Here is a 13,212-nt window from a genome sequence, read left to right as displayed (position 1 = left end):
AAAAAAAAAAGGAAATTTACGCCTTTGCATCAATGACCGGGCAGGATTTATAAACTTTCAGTACTTCATAAACATATTTACATACGGTGCTGGGATCATTATTTTCATCAAATAAAGCTTCCACTCAATGCACATGATCCATACCATATCTCCACCTCGGATCTCTCGTGAGTGTACACTCAACCAACACGTGGCCTTCAGTCTGGACACTTTGCTCATCACACTGACACCTACGCATCTCCCGTGGTATGAGACTCCAGCGACCTGTTTCTATCTTCAGGTCGTGAGACATTAGTCGAAGTCTAGAGAAAGCTTGTCGTTTATAGTCAGGAATATACTCCTCATTTGAGTATACTTTATGTACACTCATGCTCAGGTTTAATACTATTTTGTATGTATAATAGTAGCATCTTCAGGTTTGTTCATTATCAGATCAATGATATTTTCTACTGGATCTTTATTACAGTCAAATTGTAGGGCATTGTGTATAAATTTATAGCCTGGAGTGTTGGTATTTCTACACAGCTCAAGTACTATGTGGAATGGCTCTTCCATGTCAGGCGAGGTCAGTTTGGACTCCAAAAACCTTTTTCTATGTACACACAAAACATGAGATACTGGGCTAATTCCTGACTCAATGAGACATAGATTTGTACTTGTATTGTTTCTCACGCCCAATAGGCATTTGGCTAGCTTGCTATACTGTCGTGTTAAAAAGACACATTTCTTTGTCAGCCAAGACTTACAACTGTCAGTCAGTGCGGCCAGTACAGCAGCGTCAAACACCCTGCGCTTGTAACAATACGGCATATCAGTATTGGATGCACAAATATAGCAAATTTATTTACAACTGATTGGCTTCGTTTTTCGTGCAACCGCATTACGCCATTCATCTTACCTGTATTGGTAAACCAAGCACCCAAATACAGATAATGAAGACAATAATTAATGACATATTCATGAACATGTAGAGGTATTTTATCACTTCCATCATTATTTACTACGAAAAATTTGGTTTTACTCTCATTTAGTACCATACCGTATTCGTTACAATAGTCTATCACCACCTTCAGTTTCTTAATGCACATCTCATGTGAAGCTGCAATAATCACAGTGTCATACATCAGAAGGAGCGCGTGCAGTACGCCCAGAAAGCAGTCCGCTGCCACCCTTTGTTTTAACATACGAACCATCTGGTTAAGATAAATAATGAACAGCTGGATGGCGCGCCCCGCCGCACCCCCACTGAGGAGTCTACCGTGGCATCTCATAGTACGTTTCGGGTACAGTGATACATGGCCTTAACAGCTTCACTATTATGTTCCCACATCCTAATGCTTTCATACATTCAATGAGTCTGTTTCTAGGCACCTTCTCATATAACTTAACCTTCATGTGTTTAGCATAATCAATCAGTAGTCTCAGTGTAAATATTTGCTCTAAACAACCTCTCTTTTCCATAGCGCCAGCCTGACATTTGTCTACATGGATCCAGAGTCTTAGCCTGTTCATGATAAGTGTATCGTACAATTTCGCCAAGGTATCCATAATACTAATGCCCCTGTAATTGTCACATGACATACGGTCACCAGACTTAAACAGTACAACTAATTTACTATAGCACGAAGAAAGGGGAATACAAACTCCGTGAAAGACAGCGCTGAACAGTGTGAGTAGGAATATAAACCAAGACATAGGGAGCTGAGTCAATAAACCTGGGCTGATTCCCACAAAACTTTTCTTTGTGTTCATTGCCTTTATAGCTTGTTCAAGTTCTACAGGTGTAAATGGATCGTCTAGGATAGGGATGTTTGGCGCTTGTGCAACGTCAATTGTTCCAATCTCTTTACTTTCTGGGTTTAATAACTGTTCAAAATACATCTTGAATTGGCTATCACTTGGTTGGGTGTTACTTGAATTATCAAATATTTCACCTTTCCAATCTATTACTTGCCATATTTTCTTACTGTCATTTTCGTCCATTAATCTTTTCCACCTTCGTTACATACCGTCTACTTCTACCATACGAATGTTTACCTTCTTACACTCTCTGGCGACCCTGTTAACCTTCTCGTAACTTTAGTTTACCGCCCTGTCCACACTTTCCATATCCATAGCGTCCAGACTTGGTGGTTGACACCGGGCCATCCTAGCCACAAATGCCTCGGTGTCAACGCTGCTGTGGTTTGGGCCCTTTAAGACATTATTACTAAGAGTATGGATTTATGTTTTACTCAGGTTACTGGCACGTTCTAACAACCGTGATGGTAATAATGTCTTTCCTATATCAAGATCAATTGTCAAAGCTACAGGTGGATGATCCAAAGCAAGCCCTCACGCGCGCGCGCGCTCGTGTGCTTGTGTGTGTGCGTGTGCGTGTGTGTGTGTGTGTGTGTGTGTGTGTGCGCGCGTGTGCGTGTGTGCGTGTGTGTGTGTGTGTGTGTGTGTGTGTGTGTGTGTGTGTGTGTGTGTGTGTGTGTGTGTGTGTGTGTGTGTGTGTGTGTGTGTGTGTGTGTGTGTGTGTGTGTGTGTGTGTGTGTGTGTGTGTGTGTGTGTGTGTGTGTGTTGTCCACACACGTACACATTGGGTGCAACTTTATAATGAATGCCTTTTCTGTTTATCAGTCTGCTTCTGAATGTGTCAATGTACAGAGTATGTATTCATTTAGGGTGTATAATATGTATATATGTCTCCCTGTATATGTATATATGGATAGCATATATATGTGCATCTAGGATATGTATAGGTAAGCACATCTGTACACATACCCATATCATTATACGTGAATACCTATCCTGTACATACAATATGGCTATGGCTACATGTGCTTGAATATATAGCCTACATATATGTATAGACATATACGTTTATGTATGTGTGCATGTGCCTCTCTCTGCATACGTATGTAGCCTAAATATGTGTCACTGTATCGCATTGCTCATTCCTAAACTTGTAATGCTTGTAACTACAACTTTGTGCCATGTATGTGTAATTGTATCTCTTTGTTCATTGCTGTGCTTGTACTGCTAATTACTTCTATACTTTTTATGACATACTATATATGCGTAATGAAACCCTTTGCTTTCACGCACCCATCCCTGCTTGGCCTTCAGCAACAGTGTTCCTCGTGAAGGGGCTTGTACTGAATGGTAAATAAAGAACCTGAATAAAAAAAAATGAAAGTAAATTATGAGATAATACACCAGTCATAAGACTTACTGTTGACCGATTATATCCCAGATGTAACTGTGCTACCTACGGTTCAGTGTTGGGTAACGTTCTGTCACTCCCTTTGCTCAGATATTCGTAAAAAAAAAAAAAAATCAGCTTACAAAACCATAATTTACTGTTTTTTTTTAAGTATCTTTCAGTTCTACAAACAGACATGATAGGAATCCAGTTCCCTGATAGGAAGTACGATACCCAGTCATTTATTTTTTTTATCTTTTTATGATTACACAATTGTTTTTATGAATTTGCTCAGTTTTTGCTGTCCTAATGTATTCTTGATATATTCAAGATACAATTGAGAAAATATCATATTATAACTCGCCGTAGAATATAGGAATGGGGGGTTCAAAAAGAGTGGAATTATGGCCATGAGCACAGTACAGATAGTTTCGTCCGTTTGTTGTGTGTGACAGGATACAGCCAAAGTTGCCAGATTTTCATAGTCTAGTCGAATGCTGGATGGGAACTGAAGGTCCCTCCACGTCTCTATGACCTCCAACTAGTACCAGTCCTTCGCTGTGGCTAGGCATAAAAGGTGGGAACCTGAAATCCCGACAGTGATTAATTGGAGGCTATGAGTATATAACTTCTCCAGCTCAAAATAGTGTATCATAAACTACATAATATTGTCTAGAGATGGTAAAAGTAATAGGAAGACAACCTACGGCTTCAGACCAAGTGGGATTAAATTGAGAGAGAGAGAGAGAGAGAGAGAGAGAGAGAGAGAGAGAGAGAGAGAGACCCTTTCCCTTTAACTCCTAACGGTGATCAGCAGGTCCTGTGGCACGTAGCGACGGAAGAACGGATTTCCAGGTTCAGGCTTGAGGCTGAGCGTCTTGCCAGGCGGGATGGCAAAATTTAAACTCTGGAGGAGCGTAGTGGAGAAGATTAGCAGCTCCATGCGTGCCAAAGCCTCTCCTACACACTGACGCTTGCCTGGGGATGAAAGAGAAGGCTTGGACTGGACATTTGAAAAGATGGGAAATTTGAGTGTGTGTAGCAGTGTTATGGAGAAGATAAACAGGCCACTGACGCATGCTTAGGTGGCGAGGAAATGGGAAATAGTTTAGCAAGCATTGTTTCTCACTATATATACATTTGAGGAGAGTAGTTCGTCTAATATTCCACCTGTTTTTGCTTCTCAGTTTTGTCTGCTGGCTAACATTGCTAAGCTGACAGAAGTTTGGTATGTTTCCCTGTCCATAGATCTCATTTGATCTGATGTATCATGGAGGAAAATGAAGGACATGTCTCAATTGTGATGCAAACAAAGTTGAATAATAGGTGAAATTTTGTCCCTGATTCAACACACACACACACACACACACACACACACACACACACACACACACACACACACACACACACACACACACACACACACACACACACACACACACACACACACACACACACACTACTCCACCCTGTAGGTAGCGCTCATTGTATAAGGAGACCCATCAGGCAACATAAGTATTTCTTACACTACACCTTATACCTCTGTCAGTACGTATTCCACTCCCATCATACTCGTACACTGTACTTCAGGTAGTAACACCCAAATTTGTTTCACCGCATGTCAGTTTTGTTTATATTAGTAATGTCTGACGCAACTTGAGTGAATGCAGCTTCTGACTGTCTCGCCTCCCCTCCTGTATTCATTTTTCCAGGTATATATAAATCTATCTATCTCTGTTTATTACCAGACGCCTCAATCCCGTTTCGGGTGGCCACAAACAAATCGCCTCCAAGTCGCCCTGTCCCCCACCATTTCACTGCCCTGCTCCCAACTCACACCCCCCTCTCTCATATACCTCTCCACCCCATCCCTCCATCTCATCCTCGGCCTCCCCCTCCCTCTTCCCCCCTCCACCTCACTCACATACACTCTCTTCGTCAGTCTTTCACCCTCCATCCTCTCCACATGGCCAAACCACCTCAGTGTGTTCCTCATAACGCTTCCTATCACATCCACATCCACACCACAACGCTCCTTTATATCCTCATTCGTCAGCCTGTCTCTCCATGTGACTCCACAGGCTCCTCTTAAATAACTCATTTCCACTGCTCTCACTCTTGACTTGTGTCCTTCCAACAACGTCCAAGCTTCACTTCCATACGTTAGAGATGGTATCACAATACTGTCATGTAGTAACTTTTTCACTTCCATGCTCATTTTCCTGTTTCTTATCACTTCTTTCAAAGAACCAGCAACCTTTCTTCCCTGCTGTACCCTTTCAAGAACTTCGCCCTCCAAACCTCCATCCTTACTCATCACACTACCCAAGTACTTAAATGTACTCACATTTTCCAATTCCTCACCATCCAACCTCGCTGTACAATCACTGACTTCACCTCTCTCAAAGACCATCACTTTACTCTTCCCTACATTCACCTTTAGATTCCGTTTCTTACACACTCTCCCAAACTCATCCACCAAGCCTTGCAGCTCCCCTTCGTCTTCACTCAACAACACAGTATCATCTGCTAACAACAGCACAGGGAGTTTCCAAACACTATCTTCTCTCACCAGGGCCACTCCAACATCCACTACCCTACCTTGTACCTCTTTTATAACCCCATTCATATACAGACTGAACAACCATAGAGACATGACACATCCCTGTTTCAACCCAACTTTCAAAGAGAAAAATTCACTTAGTTCACAATCCACACGCACTGCAGCCTTCGCACCATCGTACATACTTTTCACAGCATTCAACAACTTCCCCTCTACTCCATATATTCTTAACATTTTCCACAATCCTTGTCTATCCACACTGTCATATGCTTTCTCCAAATCCATGAAAGCCGCATACAACTTCTTTCCCTTCTCTCGAAACTTTTCCACTAAAGATCTAAGAATGAATATCTGATCCACACAACCTCTTCCCTTCCTAAAGCCTCCCTGTTCTTCTCCAACTAATTTCTCTGTTCTTTCTCTAACTCTGTCAATAAGTATCCTACCATACACTTTTCCTATTATACTAAGAAGACAAATGCCCCCATGATTACCACACACTTCTATTTCCCCTTTTCCTTTGTACAAGGGAATAATTATACCTGACTTCCAATCCTCCGGGACTCGACCTTCCTCCCAGGCCAATCTGCACATTTCCACGTCCATTCTACTACTATCTCTCCCCCATGCTTCAGCATTTCACCACACACTCCATCAATTCCTGGGGCTTTCCCCGATTTAACTTTCTTCATTGCTTCCACAACTTCTATCCTACTGATTTCTTCCTGTTTTCTCACCTCCCTCCTTCTCCCAGCCATTCCCCAGCCACTTATACTCGCATTACTTCCATCCTCCTTAAAGTGTTCTCTCCATCTGCTCACTTTTTCTCCCTTCTCCAGTAATCTACCATTTTTATCTTTCACTCCCCTGCTAACTTCACTTCCACCCTGTCTTACTATTTTCACCTCTTTCCAGAACATTTTCTTACAGTCCCTCCACTTTACACTCAAATTCCTTCCAAATTCCTCATCCACTCTCTTCTTACGCTCTCTTACTAATCTTTTCACCTCTCTCTTTCTTTCTACATATAACTCTCTCTTCCATCTCTCAACTTCTTCCACGCCCCTATTTCTCATCCATTCATTGTATGCTTTCTTCTTTTGTGCCACAGCCTGTCTCACCTCTTCAGTCCACCACGCTGTTCCTTGCACCCCCCTCCGTCTTCTCTTCCTTCCACACACCACTTCACATGCTGCACATATTTTTTCTGTAAATATCCTACACACACTTTCCACGTCTCCCATCTGCTCCAGTTCATATTTGCCCAATCGTTCCTCCACTTCTTTCTTATACTCTGCTTTTATCTCATCCTCTTGTAACCTTTCCACTCTCCTTGCAACTACTCCTTCCTCTCGTCTTTCCCTTCTTCTATTCCTCCATCTTACTTGAATCCTAATTCTGGCCACAACCAAGTAGTAGTCAGAAATTCCACTCCCCCAACCTCTATAAGCTCTTGCAACCATTACACATCTTCGGATCCTTTCATCCACACACACATAATCAATCATTGCCTTCCTTTCATTCAGTTCACCACCCACCCTTCTCACCACTCGCCATGTATACCTGTGGATCATTTTATGCCTGAAGAGGGTATTGGCTATCAACAACCCCCTCCCAGCACAAATGTCCACTAACGCACTCCTATTCTCATCTATCTCAGCAGGCACACCCCACTCACCAACTATTCCATCCACCTTCACATTCCCAATTTTACCATTCATATCACCGATCAAAAACACTCTCTCATTCCTTCCAAACTTTTCCATGCACACTTCTATATTTGTCCAGAACTCTTCTCTCACTCCTCTAGCACGATCTTGCATTGGCGCATACACACACACAATCACCCACATTTGTATTCCAACTTTCAACTTTACCCACACAATCCTTGACCAATCTGATCCATACTATCTTATGCTCTTCTTCTATCTTTTACTCACAACTATACATACTCCTTCTTTTGCCCTCTCATTCTCACCTACTCCTGCACATATACCCCATCCATACTCCCATTCTCTCACACTTTCTCCTCTCCATTTTGTTTCAGTTATTCCACATACATCCACTTTCGCACCCTCAAGCACCTGGACAATCTCTCTCTCTTTCACCTCATCATTCGCTCCTCTTACATTCCATGTACCCATTACCAAGTCCATTGTCCGGTCCTGGGTCGTCATCGTTTGGTCAGTCCTTGTCCGAGGCTTCTTGTTTGTTTTTTTAGTTAGTTGTTTTCCGGGGAGGGGCACTAACCCTCCGCCAACCCTTTTAGTTGCCTTTTACGATAAATACATACATACATACATACATATATATATATATATATATATATATATGTATATATATATATATTTATATATATATATATATATATATATATATGTATGTATATATATAGTATATTATATGACAGTATTGTGATACCAACTCTAACGTATGGAAGTGAAGCTTGGACGTTGTTGGAAGGACACAAGTCAAGAGTGAGAGCAATGGAAATGAGTTATTTGAGAGAAGCCTGTGGAGTCACATGGACAGACAGGCTGACAAATGAGGATATAATGGAGCATTTTGGTGTGGATGTGGATGTGATAGGAAGCGTTAAGAGGAACACACTGAGGTGGTTTGGCCAAGTGGAGAGGATGGAGAGTGAGAGACTGACGAAGAGAATGTATGTGAGTGAGGTGGAGTGGGGGAGAGGGAGGGGAGGGCCGAGGATGAGATGAGGGATGGGGTGGAGAGGTATATGAGAGAGGGGTGTGTGAGCTGGGAGCACGGCAGTGAAATGGTGGGGAATAGGGCGACGTGGAGGCGATATGTTTGTGGCCACCCCGTACGGGATTGAGGCGTTTGGCTGTACGATACACACACACACACACACACACACACACACACACACACACACACACACACACACACACATATATATATACATATATATATATATATATATATATATATATACTATATATATATATATATATATATATATATATATATATATATATATATATATATATATATATATATATATATATATATATATATATATATATATATATATATATATATATATATATGTATATATATATATATATATATATATATATATATATATATATATATATATATATATATATATATATATATATATATATATATATATATATATATATATATATATATATATATATATATATGTCATCATCATCAGCCGTTCGAGTGTCCACTGCAGGATCGGCCTATCCCGACCAAAGTGGGGACGATACAGCCTTTGTATCTCTTCCAAGTGGCTAAGGCTGTCTAGTAGTGATTGTATGTAGGGATAGAAGTGCTTATAAGTGTAAATGTAGTGTTCGACTGGCTTTGGATGTGTGTGTAGTCTATGAACCAAGCGTAATCGGCCCGTACAAGCCAACTGGGTGCAAACATACAGTATGTGACACTGGTTCAACCACAGCACCCCTGGTGTCCGCCAAAGCAGTACATGGTCAGAAGAACGCCCCCAAAGTTTATTGCCCTGGTGTAGTGCGAACCCTCATTCTTCAGTGTACGAAAACGCACACTTTCACACTTTACCACTGTACCACAGAGGCTCCATATATATATATATATATATATATATATATATATATATATATATATATATATATATATATATATATATATATATATATATATATATATATTAAGGGTGGTCCTTATTTTCGAAGTTGTAGATTTTTTATTGGCCACCCCCCACTTTTGTTTCTGTTGATACAGAAACTCTCAGTGCAAAATTTCAGTCATATGCTGTAGTATTTACTGGTCCCCCAAAGACCCAGAAGTTCACACTCTGTGCCATCTGGGCTGAATACCCAGCCAGCGCACCTAGGTCCCTCTTACTGTGTAAATATTTGCCCCTCGTTGTGGAGATGTCATGGGAACCGATCCCCCACTCATTGTTGCCTAGTTTGAAAGATCACGGTTGCCTTTTGAGTTCCTGGGAATCTCTGACGATGAGCCTCTATGACTTGGAACAGAAATTGCTGCTGCTCCTCATCTGCGGTAACGACAGGGAGCGCAAATCATCACTCGGCAAATTGTTCGTGACTTTCAGTGACTTGACGCACTGCCTGGCTTTCTTGTTGCCATCCCGTTCAACCCACGTGGATGGGTTGACATTGAAGAACTCACTGGAGGAGCCAAGGAAAAATGGAAGGCAGCGAGTGGTGCTCATTACGAAATTAGGGAGGTTCTCCACTTGAATGACAGCAACAAACAGCACCAGAGTCCTTCTCTTCTGAGGCTCATTGCCCTCCTTGTTCTCCACAGGAGTGACCATGGCCCTCTTCGTTCCAAAGTCGAGGGACTCGTCGAAGAATGCCAAGCCAACCAGCTCCTCAGAGAGGTACCAGAGATGAGAACTGAAGGCCTTTGCAGCAGTGGATGAGAAGTCCAAGTCACCATAGACCAGGATGTCATGAAGAAACTTGAGGTCATTCTGAGAAGCAGAAGTGGTAATTGGTGCTGTGAACCAGTGTGGAACGTAAATCATGATGGCAGAAGTGACAAACCATTCGAGTGTGGCAAGCTCTCACACAGTGAGCTTGAACTGCCTGCGAAAGAGGTAAATCTTGACTGAGTAGATGATTTTGGCTGTCCAATGGGCAAGGTGGTAGGTGCCAGGCCGCGAAATGTGGAAGCCATGTGGAGGAACTCCACTGAGAATGATCACCATGAGCTCGAGCAACTCCCAGTAATCTTCCCGTGGCTGTTGGGTTGTGAGTTGAAGATGGCAGAAGATGATAACCATGCTGCAATGGGTAGGAAGGTTGGCAAGTAGATTCAAGTGATAAGCTACATTGAAGGTCCACTCCTGCTTTGAAACACTTGAAGAGAGGGATGTCTGGCCCTAATGTGATGATGCTAGTGCAGACTGTGAAGACTTCCTGGAGTGCAAGGGAATGCAGGCCCCAGACCAAATTCCGGTCCTGCTAGCAGTTTGTCGAAGGTAGTGTTTGTCACCGAATCCACCAGCTCCCATTCTTGCAGGGTAGCAAAGATCACCTGCACCATGACAGTTCCTGTTCCTGATCTCAGTTTGGGGACGTTCAACAGCTTCAAAATTCCTTTTCCAGACACCAGGATGGGTAAATATTCTAACATTTCTTGGCCAGGTTCATCAACAACCAGCCTACTGTCCCGGTGAATAGTGAGGGGTGCACCAGGCTATGAGTGCAGAGTTACTGCCTGTTTGCCATGGGCCTTGATTTGCCCCCCATGGATGCTCTGCCAGTTCAAAGCCATAATTGAAGGATCCTTGCCATACACAGATGCTGCAGCAGCTGAGTTGTGGACAGCATTGTGGCTACTGAACTTCATGTGGTCCAGAGCATTAGGTAACTCCAGAGTGATGACAAATGCACAAGATTAGGATCGTTGTTATTTAGGTGAGTACTGTATGTGGTAGTTGACATGGTTGATCCGGGAAGAGGGTCTTTGTTTTCTTTGCCTTCTTCAGAGCCCTCCAACTCAACAGAAGCTTCCAATGCTGCAAGCCGCTGCTGCTTTCGTAGTTCCTGAATTTGGGAAGCCTCCTTTCTGTCATGCTTCTTCACTTCAGCATCAGACAGCTTCCAGTCAATACCGAGCACGATGCCTTGGCAGCCTTACTCCCGTTAAGCCTTCGGAAATGTTTTGTCCTCTTCATTTCTCAGCAGCTTCATGGCATCCATGTATGCCATGTTGAAGAGGTTCTTCAGATTCAGTCTGAAGTCACGTCACCTCCCTTCTTCCACGTAAGTCTTCCTGTTCTTCCTATTACTCAGGGAATGCCATTCCTCGTACAGATTTTCCTTTTGGGGGATCCTGCACTTGCTCTGTGTCACTGGAAGTCTGGCGCAATACCAGAATCCAACGGCTTCAGACTCCATGATCATTGCAGTATCTGGTGTGATCCTCTTTTCCTTCCACAGAAAATGGAACAGCCGCTGGAGGTCCTCACCATTAGATGGCAACTTACCACCTGTGAGCTGGGTGTTGTCTGTCCATCCAACCAGATCTTGGTCATCTACCTGGTTTCCTTCTCTTTCTTACATTTGTCGTGGTTGTCATCCTCCTAGAAAGAAGGCTGTTTGCCAACTGTATCCATTGCAATCAAACCTCGAAACTGACTCACCACCTGGAAATATTTCTCAGTTGAAAGACTATGTTATTTACCTACGTAATGCACAAAACAGTTGTTAGCTAAGCTAGTAAAAGGGGGAATGACATATTACTCACTGCCCAATTCCCTCCTCCCTTGCCCTATCCCTACCAGTCCAGGTGCCACCGCAACTTCTCTCCTCCCTCCCCGTCGCTTTCCCTCCATGACCACGCCCTCTTGCGGATCGATGAGAGGCTCCCAGGTATATGGTCCCATATTCCTATGTAGGGAATAACTTTAGGGCCGTTGGGGGACAAGAATTTTTTGTGCAATGAACACTCGAAAGCACTAATCTCTCCCCACCCCCAGGTAGCCGGAGTCGCAGTCAGTGAGCGACCAGGCGATCGAACACGCCACATCCACTGCCCCTCCCCCAACCTCAGTGTAAGCTTTGTTGGACAGATGTGGAACGGCTAACGCTGGTGATGTTATCATGATTTTTATAGGCAAACAGAACCAGTAGGGGTAAGAATATAAAGGCATTTAATGTGTAATACTGTGCTGTTATCCACAGCATATGAGAAAGGCACGAAAATGAAAGAAGACCTACCGGTACGATGTATTATGTTTTATTGTCAATATACTTACATACTCTATTGTAATGTTACAAATAAGTTTAGTATAGTGAACAGCACCTGATGGAAGATATGATGTTTCTCATACATTCTCGCTCTTCAGGTTCAGTCTGAAGTCAGCTCACTTCCCTTCTTCCACGTAAGTCTTCCTGTTCTTCCTATTGCTCAGGGAATGCCATTCCTCGTACAGATTTTCCTCTTTTGGGATCATGCGCTTGCTCTGTGTCACTGGAAGTCTGTCTGGGTTGCTGTCTCCACCAAACGCCTCACATACCCTCTTGTCCCCCAGTCCCACCCATTGTTAACCAACAGAAACAAAGATAATGATGAAGTGATCCGTCAGGTATTGATCATATTATATTATCATACACCTCTGCATGAAGCACCAACAAATCAATAACACACAATACTCTGGTGTACCTGCCTACCATTTCATCCTGTTGTTACGTGACAAACGCACTACAGGTTGGACTTTGTGTTACAAGGACATACATTTGTTTATCGTTAACAGGTTGTGCGGTTTTGGAAGTCCATTAATTCATATGAACCTGGCAATTTAAGCCTTACATTATAATCACGTAAGGTTTATGTTCCTGTCATTACAGGATGAAGGAAACTAATTAGAAATCGGCCGACGAACCACAAGCTCTCTGCTTTAACGAAAATATGCCGACCTCTTGTCACAAAAGTGACACAATATCAT

The 13,212-nt window shown here is 42.7% G+C and overlaps 1 protein-coding gene across 1 annotated transcript in view; it reads right to left on the bottom strand.

Moving 5' to 3' along the window:
* Window positions 1-3,930: 3,930 nt before the first annotated feature.
* Window positions 3,931-13,212, bottom strand: part of LOC145398812 (cytochrome P450 2L1-like) — a 43,254-nt gene continuing 33,972 nt past the window's right edge. The window contains exon 7 of the mRNA XM_080271621.1: window positions 3,931-4,168. Coding sequence (XP_080127747.1) covers window positions 3,984-4,168 — 185 coding nt within the window. The 3' untranslated portion in view covers window positions 3,931-3,983. The remainder of the gene's footprint in view (window positions 4,169-13,212) is intronic.

The sequence above is a fragment of the Coenobita brevimanus genome, chromosome 46 (assembly GCF_032717465.1).
Source record: "Coenobita brevimanus isolate Jiangsu-jjx chromosome 46, ASM3271746v2, whole genome shotgun sequence".
Classification (NCBI taxonomy): Eukaryota; Metazoa; Arthropoda; class Malacostraca; order Decapoda; family Coenobitidae; genus Coenobita; species Coenobita brevimanus.
The sequence above is the reverse complement of the archived record's forward strand: the minus strand, read 5'-3'. Positions and strand labels throughout refer to the sequence as shown.